Below are 13,980 nucleotides of genomic sequence, written 5' to 3'. Positions count from 1 at the left end.
GGAAACTGTTAATGCGCATGATGCTTCCAAGGGGCACAGAAAGATCCTAGCAAAAAGAAATGCAAGGACCATGCCTGTTCGCGAAACAGTGGGGGCCCAAGTGACCCAGAACTGAGATTGAAATGGTGTGTGGCGAAGAGGTGATGAAAGTGCACACGCACGTGTACGTGCACACGCGTGTACGTGCGCAAACGCACGCACGCACGCACGTGTACGTGCACACGCACGCACGCACGCACGCAAGCATACGTGTACGTGCAGATCAGCTTTCCTCCCAGATGTCTTTGCACCTCTACTTTGCAACTCTGATTTCAATTCATTTACGGTTTTTCCTTCGTAACTAGACGCCATTGTTTAGCAGTGATACCGGAGGAAAATGCTATCCCCCGGGCGTGGAGGGACAGTACCGCAATGTGGCAGCACTAGTGTTAGGATTAGGGTTAGGATCAGGGTTAGGGTTACGGTTAGGGTTAGGGTTAGGGTTAGGGTTAGGGTTAGGGTTAGGGTTAGGGTTAGGGTTAGGGATATAAGGCCATGTCTAGTACGGAGGTATTACTGTGGAATCTTTCTGTGGAAGATTTGAACTTTGAAATATACGTCAACTGTATCACGTGACTGTCCCTCCACGCCCGGGGGATAGCAACACCCATACCGAACAGTGCACGCGCGCCATCTATCCAGCGATTAGTAAATGGCGAACCCCATTAGAAATGCACATGCTATTGGAAATAGCAGGTCCTACACTGATTACGTCAAGCTGTGCCAGCTTGACAAGGCCAAGGGGTTAGATGTCGGCAGCACTTACCTCACTGACAAGGCCTGCCAGAGGTTCATTACGGCGATAGCCGATACAAGGCACCGGGAACAGTTTGTAGCTATAAATGAGGCCAAATTCCTTGCTGTGATGAGTGACGGATCCACAGATTCCTCATCAAAGGAGGCCGAAATTTTATTTTCCAATTAAAATTTTTTTAAATTTTAATTTTAATCCTATGATCCATATCAAAGTTACATGTATTTTATACAATTGAATGTCTTTTACAAAACCTTTCTGGGGGACACTCCTTGTACCCTGGGAGAGACCCCCTGTACCCCCTAGCAGAAGGGGGGCTCCACCCTCCTACCCCACCTACCTCCTGGCAAATCACAATTCTCGTCGCTCTGCGCCTAGTAAGAGTCCTTCGGCAGGACTAGTAGAATCTTGGAAGGACTAGTACATTTTTTCTTTTACTAGTCCTGTGGACTAATGAACTTAAATGGTTAGTGTCTAACCCTGATAGTGACAATTCTACAACTTATTGTTACTTACTTAGTCTCAGATAATGGCATGTGACTATAAAATAGGTAAATAAGCAGCAATTGCCAGGGACTACTTACTGCAAGCAAGGCAGACGTTTATCTATTCTTTTTGGCTATTCTGTGTTACATCAGCTATGGCGACATTCGAAATAGAGTTTGGGAATTGGGTTTAATTACTTGCAAAATTTAGGCTTTTTCTACTGCAATCTGCAGTGTTGATCACGTAATCAGCTTTGCCTCGCTCTGTCTCTGATATTGTCCCTTGGACATTGAAAGGTTATGTTTATAAGGTCATGAGGTTAAAGCCAACTAGAGATTTTTTGGAAAGCAAGCAATGCCAATGAATCAATGCACATTCAGCAATTATTCACTTTACTCTTTAGTCTTTACAACTACAACTTACTACTTAGTACTAGTACTACTAGTTTAAGCTAGGTCACACCTCATGGCTAGCTATAGCCCTGGACGTTAATTTATTACGGAATGTCCCTGCGTTATAATCCACGTAACCGTGGGCTACGCAGTAAACTATACAGATACAGATCCAGAAGTTACAGTTACACATCTATGCGATTATATTTATGTTACTGTTACTGTTAGAATAGATCAACTTAAAACTAGTCAAAGTGCCGGAAATCACTAGTATGATGTACTATATAAATCACAGACCAGATAACTGTTCAACTTCTACTAGTACTACTAAAATGGATTTCAAAAGCTCGTTCAGACAGTCGCCATGACACTGTCACTTCATTCAACGCGAACACTATAAATAATACAATTATTGATTATTACATGATTAAAACGCAATTGACATTAATCTAGGAATAAATAATGACACACACTACATACAATAATGTATTTAAGCAACATTACCGTGCGCTATGAGTATGAGATAGAAATACTTTAGAAAACAAAATGAGAACGAAACTTTCACTACGCGAATATGACGTCACAAATTTTGTGGTTTTCTTGAAAACGTGTAAAAAATTTGTTCAAGCGACTAAATATTTATATATATACATATTGTTTTTATTATTTATTTGTTATATTAACTTTACTATCCTACTATAACGTAAATATTCGCAGAATGACTAACTAATGGACGATACCGTTAAACGCTTGCGTTTGAGAAACTCGCCGCTATATTTGGGTAGCCAAACATGTCAGCCCACTTGAGCTCTAGCAGGGTAAATTTGTCGATTTTAAGAGAATCTGCTCGAAGAGAACTGCTAGAATGTCTTGACAAATGCATAGGCACGAAGGTAACATATAACTCTGTACCTATTGGCTTCTTTGAAAAGTAATTTCGATTAGGCTTCATTTTCGTAATACTACTACTACTACTAGTACTAGTAAAAGTAAAACTCGGACTGAGCATGTTGTGCCCAAACTTGGAATCTTGCACAAACTTGGAATTTCAGCGCATCCGCAGTTTGGGCAACCAATCTTGAGATTGGTCAGCCAAACTAGGGAATCCGCAGTTTGGGCAGCCCAATCGCTGCACAATCTCGAGATTGTGCAGATTCCAAGTTTGGGTACAACAAGCACAGTTAAAAATGTGTCAACACCCCTGCTGCTACGTGGCTACGCGCAAAAGACGCTATCCACCACAGGCACTTGGAACATTTCAATAATAAAATGCTGGTAAATAAACACCAAATCATAATGACTTTAATCTTAAAGGCTCACAATGCGCATCCAAACGCTAATTTCTCCAGTACTAGACTAGCAAATACTTCGTGTCATGCATAATCATACTACCTTATCATGGCTCTAGTTCCTCCCATTTCACTGCGCGTTGTCTTATAAAAGGTATTTTGAAAATACCTCCAATGTTGTTGAAATTCTCCGATGTTGTTGACAGTTTCCCCAATCCCCAAGCAACCATGCATGATGCAGCGGTGCTGCGGTACAGCGGTACGGGCGCAGCAAAGATAAAAACATGTGACGTCACGTCACCACTTCGAGGCTATTTTGTTTGGCAAACAGTCGGCGTTTGCGCCAGAATGCCAGTTTTCTCACCTCTTTCTTATGGGTTTTAAGCAAACGCGCAGTGAAATGGGAGCAACTAGAGTTTATTTTGTCATAAGGTAGTGTGATTATGCATGACACGAAGTATTTGCTAGTCTAGTACTGGAGAAATTAGCGTTTGGATGCGCATTATGAGCCTTTAATGTATTTAATACCAATGACAATGTCTTAATCATATTTATCTACTCTCTTTCACATATTATTACTGATAATTTTTTGTAAATGTCATTTAAATGCTCCTCTACAACACACAAGTACACTACATGCACGCCGCTGTGCAGAAACAACAAGAATATAGAGAAATACCAGGAGAACAAGAATACTCCATATACTATTCAATGGTAGAGTGCTCGCCTCGTCTGTGGAAGGTCAGGGGTTCGACTCCCGGCCGGGTCATACCAAAGACTTGAAAAATGGTACACACTGCTTCTGTGCTTAGCACTCAGCAAAAAAGAGACAGAGTGTGGAAATGGTGTCAAGAAGAGAGCCTTGCACGCGGCGGCACCCGCCAGTAAAAACTGTGAATCTCTTCATACCCACCCAGTGGGCACACAATAAACAACAACAACAACAACAATTATTGAAATATTCCAAGTGTCTGTGCTATGTATTTCTAAAAGCTGCATGTACATGTATTTTTGTATTCCTACCAGGCAGTAATATGGGATGATAGCCTTACTGGCCCATTTGGATTGATTGCAGAGTATGCTTTGCTCAAAGTAAGTACAATGACAGTAACATTGTAGCGACAGCAGTCTTATAACAGGGACGAATTTGAGCAAAAGGCTGACATTAAACCTGACATCGTAGCAGTTACTGATGTCAAGCCAAATGTCTATAGAAATATCACGCTGGAAGATTTCACACTAAATGGCTATGAATTAATGCTCACTAAACATGACACCCACAACAGGCAGAGGGATAATAATTTACACTCGTGAAACTGTGAGAGCAACTGATAGTAAAGTACTCTAAAAGACGACAAGGCATCACGTTTTTTTGGGGGGCGGGGGGTATGGTAAAATGTGCGCTGTTACTAAACTACAGCGAGTTCTCACTGATTAAATTTATTGTTAACCTATTAAGAACCATTTTGAAAAAACTCAGCTACTATACCTCATGTCATATTATAATGTTATTCTTATTTATTTATTTATTTATTGATGGTACATTGGCAAAAATATATATCAATATGAGCTTGCAAGCTTCTGACCGTCAGTAATAAACTAATAAACTAATCAGATGGCATGGATACCAATGGAGCACAATTAAGTTTTCTGTTTGGTTTGCTTTCATATAAGGATCACGATGTCACAAGAATGTTCCCTCTCACATTCGGAAAACTGCAGCAAACCAATGTCCAAAACATCATCTTCATCGTGCAGCCAAAGCTTGCACTGATGGAGATAGTTGCGGATAATGTTCGCAAGTAAGTATCGTCTTAATAAAAGCACAATTATCATTTACCACCTTGCACAAAATAATCATTTGGGTTTTTTTTCCGTTCCTTTGCTCTAATTGTAGAGCATAGGTTCTTAGTAACTGTACGTATTACTTTCATTTCCGTAACAGATTTTGTCCCGGAAAGCTGTTTGTAATATTGTAGCTGTGTACGTTAGCTGTACTCCAGCGAGATAACCAGAGAAGCCATGTGCATTGAATTGGGTGGGTATCTCTGATAAAAACTGTGAAAATCCGTTCTACAATTTCAGTGTCTAAAAACTCCGAGTTTGTTTCCCTGTAACAAATTTTATGTGCTGCTTAAAATATACAGCAGTAGGAAATTCCACTGTCACTACATAACTTACGTGAACCGAACCCTACATTTCACAAAGGCTTGGACCACGAAGTAATAGTACACACATGTAAATTATCTTTACTCATGCTACCGAAGATTTTACCTGTAGTGGGTTGGAATTTTCATTGTTGAGCCACCTCTCTAATCCCAAGGGTGCCAGATTACCATTGTCTAACGGTCTAACCTGTATTAGTATTCATGTATTTTGACCATGGTGCTTGCCGATGTCATGTAGCTGTGCATCATCTCACGCGTGTTTGCAGGGAGGAGACAGCTCCTGGTCCCAAGAAGGAGTTCCACATGTTCTTTGTTCCTCGGAAAACATTGCTGTGCGAACGTAAGCTACAGGAGTTGGGAGTGTACGGCACTTTCAAAACAGTCGACGAATACTCTCTGGAGATGTTTCCGTTTGACAGTGACCTTCTTTCCATGGAATTGGAGGGTTCATTCCGGGTTAGCAATGCCACTGTTCATGCACTTACAATTTCAAATAGCATCCATGTAACTCCACTGGATGTAGATTTACCAGCCATGTTGAGTTGCAACAGGTTGCATAGGGGGATATGAGACAAGAACATCGAATTGTACTGAAATTAAATGACAGAAAGTAGAATGTTGAACGTTTGTTAGAACGTTAAATGCACGAACAAATGTTAACACGTTTTAGTGCAAGAATTCGTTTACAACACTCAGCAGGGCAATAGTTTTTCACTATTTGTATTCTAATTAAAAATTTTTTTTTTTTTTTTTTTTAATGGGTTCACCTTTAGGAATGTTGCATACATGAGGACTACACATCATTGTACAATGCTGCAAAGTCACTCATGACTCTTCAAGCTCTTTATGGTGTTATTCCTTACATACATGGAAAGGGTCAGTGGGCAAAGGTAAGTCCCTGTAGGAAAATGAGGAAAATTATGGTGCTTAGAAAAATCCTCTGTCCATACGAAAAAGAAATACTGAATAGAAAAGTACTATTTAATAGTCATATTGTCCTCTAATACATCTTGCAATTTGCACTGCTTTACAGTTTGTGGTATGTGATCCTCGTCTGGTGTACTGGCAGTTTGTGAATTTATCCAATTAGCACGTTTGTGACATGATGCTAAGGATGCGGCGAGAGCTGGGAGGCAGCGAGCCACAGATCGTGCCTCAGATCGACTCTCTGCTGCTGCTGGACAGAACCGTCGACCTGCTTACTCCACTCGCAACACAGCTCACGTACGAGGGACTGATTGACGAGATATTTGGCATCAAAAATAGTGAGTGCTGTGGTGTAGTACTGCCAATCTTTCAGGGTTTTTGATTCATTTCTTTTGTCTTTAATTTCTTTGTGCAGTGACTCTCTGTGTAACAATGTTAGACACAGTTACGCACAGAACATAGCACTGACATCTCTAGTTTTGCCAAAATGTCACGTTTTACAGAGAATGGCATTAAATCCTGTAAGATAACATATATATATATATGTGTGTGTGCGTGCGTGCGTGCGTGCGTGCATATGTGTGTATGTTTATTTATTTAATATACAATTGTAGTATATGACTTGTATGCAATGGCTGTGTTGCCTAATGCAGTGCTGCCACCTTTAGGCAGAAGAACTAAGGGTTAGCACAGAGGAGGTAGAGCTACAAGTTAGCTAGCTTGTGACTCAGTGCAGTGAAGGTTAACTCGGGGATTTAATTAGATTTAATGAAACATGGATGAATAACCGAGTGGGTTGGTATCGAACCTTGTAGTTGTTGAATCTCGAGAGAGCTTGATCTTACACAACCATAAACTTGATACCACACAAACATAAATGAATCGAGTAATATAAAGCTAGCAGGAAAGAGAGAAACTATGCGAGAATGTTACTGGTGCTTTATACCCCCGTCACACCGGACGGCGACCATCCGCGACCGTACGGCGACCAGAAAATGTACAAGGTCGCCGGCAAACGTGAGCACAACGCGAGAAAAAGTCCCAACAAATTACAAACTTGAAAAAAACCGCGCTCTTACCGCGACCTGTGCGATCATACCGCGTTCTCACGGCGCGCCCGCCACGACCTCTCCGCGCTTATGGCGTTTCTATTGAGATCTATGGGCTTTGCAACGGCGATCACCGGCGTTCCCGCGGCGCTCTCACCATGCTCATGGAGTTCTTACCACGCGTCTTCTACGTGTATCGCGACTGCACGGCGACCTCACGGCGTTTCTACCACGTTCTCACGGTGACTATATAAGCTGGTCAGATTTTCGGAAATTTTAACTGTATAGTTGTGCGTTTGCTGAGTAGAAACACGATGCCGAAGAAACAAGCTACCAGAGGCTGAGGCCGTGGCCGAAACAGATCGGCATGAAACAGTTCGGCAGATCGGATGAGACAGATCCATGAATTCGCCGTTGAAAATGTTACCATTTTTGCAGCGTCTTTGCCACGCGTTTTCTGCGCGTGTACTACGTTTATGGAGATGTTACGACGCTTGTCTGACGACCTTCGCGACCCCACCGCGTTCTCACCGCGTTCCAGTTCAGATCGCCGAACCTTGGCGTTTGTTTTGAACATGCTCAAAACAAACGCCGTGACTCGGCGATCATTGGCGACCATGGCGACCACAGCACGATGTCTGGCGTTTCCACCACGCTTATACCACGCTTATGGCGACCTTGGCGCGCTCTGGGCCCATTTTCCGTCGCCGTAGCAGCGCAGTAAGGACGCCACCCCGGTGTGACGGGGGTATTACGAGTTGTAATATTGTGTGCGTAAATGTGATCTTATGTGGTATTCTGCATTTATGTGAATTTTCCAAACTTTAGCGGTTGTTCAGCTGCCGATGGAAAAGTTCTCGTCAGCAGATGTGCACGGTGGTGCCTCTGCCATGGTGCCCGAACCAAAGAAATTCATTCTGAATTCTCTCGAGGAGCTTTATGCTGATATACGGGACAGGAATTTCAATGCAGTCGGGCAAGTGTTGAGCCGCAAAGCCAAAGCTATATCAGCTCAGTTTGAGGTGGGTAAATAAGTGATGAATGAGATGTGGATCCCTTCATATTATTAAAATGTTTCACTGTTTTAGACCCACCAACACAGGCAATTACAATGTTGTCTTGTGTGTAATCGATTGCAGGAGAGACACGGAGCAAAAACCGTTGGTGAAATAAAGCAGTTTGTCTCCAAACTTCCACATATCCAAGCTGCGAAGGAGTCGTTGGCAAACCGTGAGTCCTAACTTGATTATCATGTCAACATGTAGTAATAGTAGTAAGATGATCTAACTATTATTCATTTAAACATGCTTCAAGACACTGTAGTAACAGCTATGGCCAAGTTTGAGGGGTTTTTTGAAAATTTAAAGCTATTTCTCAATGAGCAGTTGCACACGCACGCGATAACATCCGGCGACAACTGTAACGACAAAACGATTTAGAATCGTTTCTGATTTCCAGCGACATAGTCACGCGACACTTTTTAATTAGCTAATCACAGTCGTAGATAATGTTTTCACCGGCACGTGACAAAAACTTTTTCTAACGAAATTAGTTTAAAGAAATCTCAGTTGTCTATGAATTGGAATGGCATCTGTCGAACAGGCCATTTTATGTGTTTAAGGAAATACGATGTATAAGATCTGGGTCATTTGTTGTGCAAGAATGCCCAGCTAAAAGAAAACATTTTCCTATCCTTAGCACAGGACTTCGAAGTCAATGGCAAGACCATGCAAAATTCGCCCGTCTTGAAGTTTACACGGTTAAAATGTCTGCCATTGTGTAATGAGGAAGGATATCAATTTCGACAAGTTGTTAAGGGCTGGGACCAGTCGCTGCGACTTTGATTATTTTTAGTATATTTTTTGAAGTGAGAGAATTTAAGAAATAATGGTATTGTTTCATATTTTCAGATACCTCCATTGCTGAACTAGTAAAGGAAGTGACAGACACAGACGAATTTATAGAGGCACTACATACGCAACAAGGTCTATACCCGCTTCTTAAAATATTGAAGAGAAAAAACTACAATTAATACACAGAGAAGTTGTTAAATGTATGAAGTGACAATAGAAGAACTGCATTAATGGTCGAGCCTATACTGTTTAGTGGTCATATCTTTGGGAAGGTGACTTTTTGTTATGCTTTCAGAGTTCATGAATGGTTTGGAAACAGATAAAATTCATCCATTTATCGAGGATTGCATAGCAAAGCAGGAGCCACTGACTAAGGTCAGAGTTGCTATACCCAGTATAATATCTATGTCTCTTTCAAAACTTTGTGTAACCCAGGCTATGTCGTATATAGTATGTCACCTTAATGCTTCCTACACTTTGTTAATCGATCGTTTACGGAACAAAAACTTGTCCGTAACTCTCATATTTAACTGTCATTTATAAGTGCAGGTACTACGGCTGCTCTGCCTACAGTGTGTGGCTAACAATGGTTTCAAACAGAAGAACCTGGAATACTACAAAAGAGAAATCTTGCAGGTATCAATGTTTTTCTGTCTAAAATATGTTAGAGATATATGATCTCCTAGGAAACCATGTAAACGAGCTATGTTTATGCAAGAAGAATGGCGGGGAAAGGTAGAATATGTGTGGGCGTCATAAATGCAATGTGATAAACGTTGTGATCACAGAATCCTGTCCATACTATAATTTACCATTTTGCAGACGTATGGATTTCAGCACACATTGACACTTTCAAACTTGGAGAAAGCTGGTCTCCTCAAAGTGCAAACAAACCGAACTTATGGAGCAATACGCAAGGGCCTTCGACTTATCATCGAGGATGTCAGTGAACAGGTAATTAATGAACATGTTAATGAGCATGTACGTGTAATCACTTATCTGATCGCTTTGCAGATAATATAAATTGTAACTAGATAAGCTTATAGTTACGTCTGGGTTACCGGATCCTTCTGTGGAATAGTGAGTTGTCTATTAAGAACGTACACCTTGAGCCTTTCCCATGAGTGGCAGTTACGTAACGAAATAAATTCTATAAAACAGAAACCTGTCATTACAGGACACTTATGGGGCTTTGCTTGAATGGCCCTCGTGTACAGTGGTGGCTGTACAAGTCTGTGTATCTAAAAAGGGTTTAACAATTTATTTTAGCATGTTTTCTTGACGGACATGCGGCCCCCGTTATTGCGCGCAGCGCACAGCTCGCGGTGAAGCCACGCCCCCACAACGAATACGCCGCCCTCTTTTTGTCCATTTAGACAGATACTTTAGACAGGGGTCTGAAAACTAACTCCGCGAAAACTGGGCGCAATTAAACGAACATTTCGCGATGGACTTCTAGAGGCCCCTAAACTTTTTTGGGGGTGGCGCGCCTCATGGCTAAGACGTAGTGGCTCCTACAAGAAACCCCAGGAAATGCTGTCACTCAGCGACCATGCGCTCGCTCATTCGCCGCTACGCGATGACGTGGGCTACTGCCGAATATAGCGTCACATCTATCACAGAGCTTTTAACGTCGATGCGTACGGCGCTCCACGTGGGCTGGCGCGGTCTAAATGCTATTTGCAAAACCGCCGCCGCGGCGGCGCCCTTGGCTGCGTACGTGGCATGTTTCGACCAACCTCCTGACCCCGCGCTGCCCGTGGCGACGGCACGTCGTGCGAGCACCTGCGCTGGCGTGGCTGGCGTGGCAAACCAGCAGCAGCACCAAATACTGGTCCCTGCTAGCTGCTGCAGCGCGGCTCTGGAGCAGCAAAGCAGCAGCAGCAGAAAATGCCCTCCCCCAAGGCCGCCGTAGTCAAGCCGGTGTACATCTGACGAAAACTGCACGATGTTACGCTTCCCGCTATACGGATTCGCGCGCCCGCCCTCCTATGGCGCGCGAATTCGTATAGCGGGCAGCGCGAGATGCTACATGTGTACAACACCCCGCGGTCGCGTGCGCCCAGTCCCGCGGAAGTTCGCGGCTTAACCGCTCTCGGCAGTCGGGTAACAACGCATCTTTTGCGCAACGCCATCTTGTACACGGTCTCTCTGGTTTGGTGATGATTAAGTAGTGGTTCATGTAGATGCTAATGTTGACGACAGTTGGATATTTAGAAAGTATAATCCTGTTTCAGAGTCCGACCGATGTATCATACGTGTATAGTGGCTATGCTCCAGTGTTGGTCAGGTTAGCGCAGTTTCTTGCAAGGCCTGGCCAGGGCTGGAGAACCATAGAGGAAGTCATGGATCTGCTGCCAGGACCCAAGATAGAAGTCTCTCAGGAAATACCCACTGGATTGAAAAAAAAGCGTAAGAACATTTCATTGTAGTTAAATCAGATTACACACTAATTGATAGAAATAGTCATGTATTGCTCAACTTATAGACATTTAGTATTGCAGCCATATAAGGCTAGTTGCTAATACACTATGTAATATGTTGCTACAGGTGGTTCTGTATCATCTCTACAAAGTGAAGAAGACAAGAAGATCATGTTGGTGTATTTCCTCGGTGGCGTCACCTATGCAGAGATTGCTGCACTGCGGTTTCTTTCCCACCAAGAAGACAGTACGTTTGTGATTAATTCTTCTTTTATCCTCCTTCCTTCTACACAATGGTGGCACCTAGGGCAGCAACGACCGCCAGATCTCCATTTCTGTCTGTTGTCTGTCTTCTGTCTCTCAAACTACCTGTGCACTAATTGTCATTTTTAGCTCATCTGACATAGTCAGATGCAGCTTGTAGAATCGCATGATCGTCCGTGCGTCCGTCAACAGTTGGGCACAAATCTTAACCGCTCGACGTACGGTCACGATATTCGGGACGTGGGGGGGTAATCCGAAAACGAGTTGGGATGTCGAAGCTGGGGGTCAAAGGTCAAAGGTCAAAAGGTGTAAAAGAAGGGGGAACATTCACTCCTTAACTTAAGGTATAGGGAGGAAATGCAGAATTGCGGCACAAATCTAAACGGCTCGACCTAGGCTCGTGATAGTCGGTGTATAGCATCATGGTAGGAAAAGCCATCACTGTGCCGAAATTGGAGGTCACAGGTCAAAGGTCAATGGGCACAGGGCAGATTTTAGACATTTTCTGAGGACATGGTCTGACGGAGCGATTGAAAAACTTTTTTGTTTCAGCGGTGACCTAGCATTTTTATGGCATTATTGAAAGGACCATGAAATCTACTTTCTGCTGACATGTGAAGAGTAAGTGTCAGATAACCTTTTGACCCTCAAGAGGAGGGTTAAACATGGATTTGTTGACTGTCTGTTAGAAAGAATTTGACTGCCGGGTTTGCTAGTAGAATCTATACATGCCTGGATGTATGAGGCTACAATGTCACAGTGAAATTTCAAAAGCTAAATTTGGTTAAAGAAGGTTTATGCTCCTTAAATCGTATAATTTCTATGGCATTCTGTACTGTCAGTATGTTACATGTAACGTATGCCACTGCCAGTGGCTACTGCCAGTGCATGTGTTGGTGGTACTGTGGAGTTTTTGCCTGCGTTAATTGGTTACAGGTGGCAGCTCTCTATTGCAGCCTGTAGGCTTGCGTAGGTAAATGGATGAGTGCTTACCTATTCTGTCTTGCAGATAGTTGTTGCTACTACGTATGATGGGAGCTTCCATCTTTAATCTGAAGACACTTAAACGTACGCGCCATCTCGTGGCAACTTTCATAACGATCCCAACGAACATTCTTTTGAGAAGGTTCCTGATACCATCCCTGTGCATTCCACTGTTTCGGCGTGTATGTGAACACATTTGGGACTAACAGGGTTTACTAGAATCCCACCACTCCACCACAGAGTCACCGCAGTAGACGTTAGATGAGCGCTGTCGCTCTGCGGCACTTGTTTAATTTAACAAAAGAAATGTCAGGGACCGTGATGCCAAATGCATGTAGTGCAAATTCAGCTATTGAATGATGTGACATCATAATTATACAGTATGTCAACAAACAGTTGCTGGGAGTATTCAAGGAATGTGGCATTCATAAGGGTGTGGAAGCTCACTGCTTGTGTGAAAGTTGGAAGACATTGTATTGAAAGTTACGTGTTAACGTCGTCTATTTGACGATTTCTTACAAAAATGTCATGGTTTTATAGACATGCGGAACTGACATAGCTCAAATTTCAATTCATTGTTCCCAGGTTCTACTGAATACATCATTGCAACGACAAAGATCATCAATGGAGACACTTGGCTCGATTCAGTATCTGAGACTATTCCAACGATTCCTATAGCGGACCTACGCCGGTGATCCGAGTTCGTCCAAGCTACAGACACATTCCTGTTCCATCTTAGATGTGTGCCCCTGTTATATATGGTACCTGGGTGAGCCAGAAATCATGTGTGAAATCATGCAAATAATTGCATTATTAGCTGTATATGATTGGAAGAGAATAAATAAATTGTTGGCTAGGTAGTTTCAAGTTTTTGGCTTCTACATGTGCGTTCGTGTGCTTGCCAAATGTATCTTAAATATAATATCCAACTGTTCTATGCATGCTACATGCAGAAATTTATCTTATATTGTGACTGTACGTATTATTACATACTACCAGGAGTGAATAATAATAGATTAGTGATAATAATAATCTATTATTATTCACTCCTGATCCTATGTATAAGTTACGTACGTAATGTATACATACGTAATACGTGTATGTATTATTACATACTATACGCATTATTACATCATCTTATTTCGTCATTGTGTGCTGCATAACACTTTGAGGCTTTATGGATGTTGCTATCACTCAACTTGTAAAATAAATTTGTTGTGAAACATGTAAACATTCTGTAAATCTTTTCTTTTCCTTTTCTCTTTTTTTTCTGTTCCATTTGTCTTTTTTAAACATAGATGTATAAAAGTACTTAGTACCTAAAGCAAAAACTATAAAGTACCTACAATAAA

At 42.3% G+C, this 13,980-nt stretch overlaps 2 protein-coding genes across 3 annotated transcripts in view; one reads left to right on the top strand and one right to left on the bottom strand.

The window, feature by feature from the left end:
* LOC106806558 (S-phase kinase-associated protein 1) overlaps nucleotides 1–2,255 on the bottom strand; it is an 11,292-nt gene extending 9,037 nt beyond the window's left edge. The window contains exon 1 of the mRNA XM_014808547.1: nucleotides 2,176–2,255. The gene's annotated coding sequence lies outside the window, so the exon portion shown is untranslated. The remainder of the gene's footprint in view (nucleotides 1–2,175) is intronic.
* Nucleotides 2,256–2,430: 175 nt separating this feature from the next.
* Nucleotides 2,431–13,864, top strand: LOC106806557 (vacuolar protein sorting-associated protein 33A-like). 2 transcript variants are annotated; one of them, XM_014808545.1, is made up of 15 exons: nucleotides 2,431–2,564; nucleotides 3,987–4,052; nucleotides 4,635–4,762; nucleotides 5,395–5,584; nucleotides 5,902–6,018; nucleotides 6,219–6,393; nucleotides 7,933–8,126; nucleotides 8,244–8,334; nucleotides 9,015–9,089; nucleotides 9,253–9,332; nucleotides 9,507–9,593; nucleotides 9,780–9,911; nucleotides 11,195–11,369; nucleotides 11,508–11,627; nucleotides 13,214–13,864. In XM_014808545.1, exons 1-15 carry the CDS (start codon nucleotides 2,463–2,465, stop codon nucleotides 13,321–13,323), a joined length of 1,842 nt encoding a protein of 613 aa, XP_014664031.1. In that variant the 5' UTR covers nucleotides 2,431–2,462; the 3' UTR covers nucleotides 13,324–13,864. The 2 variants fall into 2 exon arrangements, with proteins under 2 accessions (XP_014664031.1, XP_014664032.1); XM_014808546.1 differs by lacking the exon at nucleotides 3,987–4,052.
* The last annotated feature ends 116 nt before the right edge of the window (nucleotides 13,865–13,980 follow it).

The sequence above is a fragment of the Priapulus caudatus genome, unplaced genomic scaffold (genome assembly GCF_000485595.1).
Source record: "Priapulus caudatus unplaced genomic scaffold, Priapulus_caudatus-5.0.1 Scaffold167, whole genome shotgun sequence".
In the NCBI taxonomy this organism is placed as follows: Eukaryota; Metazoa; Priapulida; class Priapulimorpha; order Priapulimorphida; family Priapulidae; genus Priapulus; species Priapulus caudatus.
Note: the sequence above shows the minus strand (reverse complement) of the source record. Positions and strands in the feature narration are given on the sequence as shown.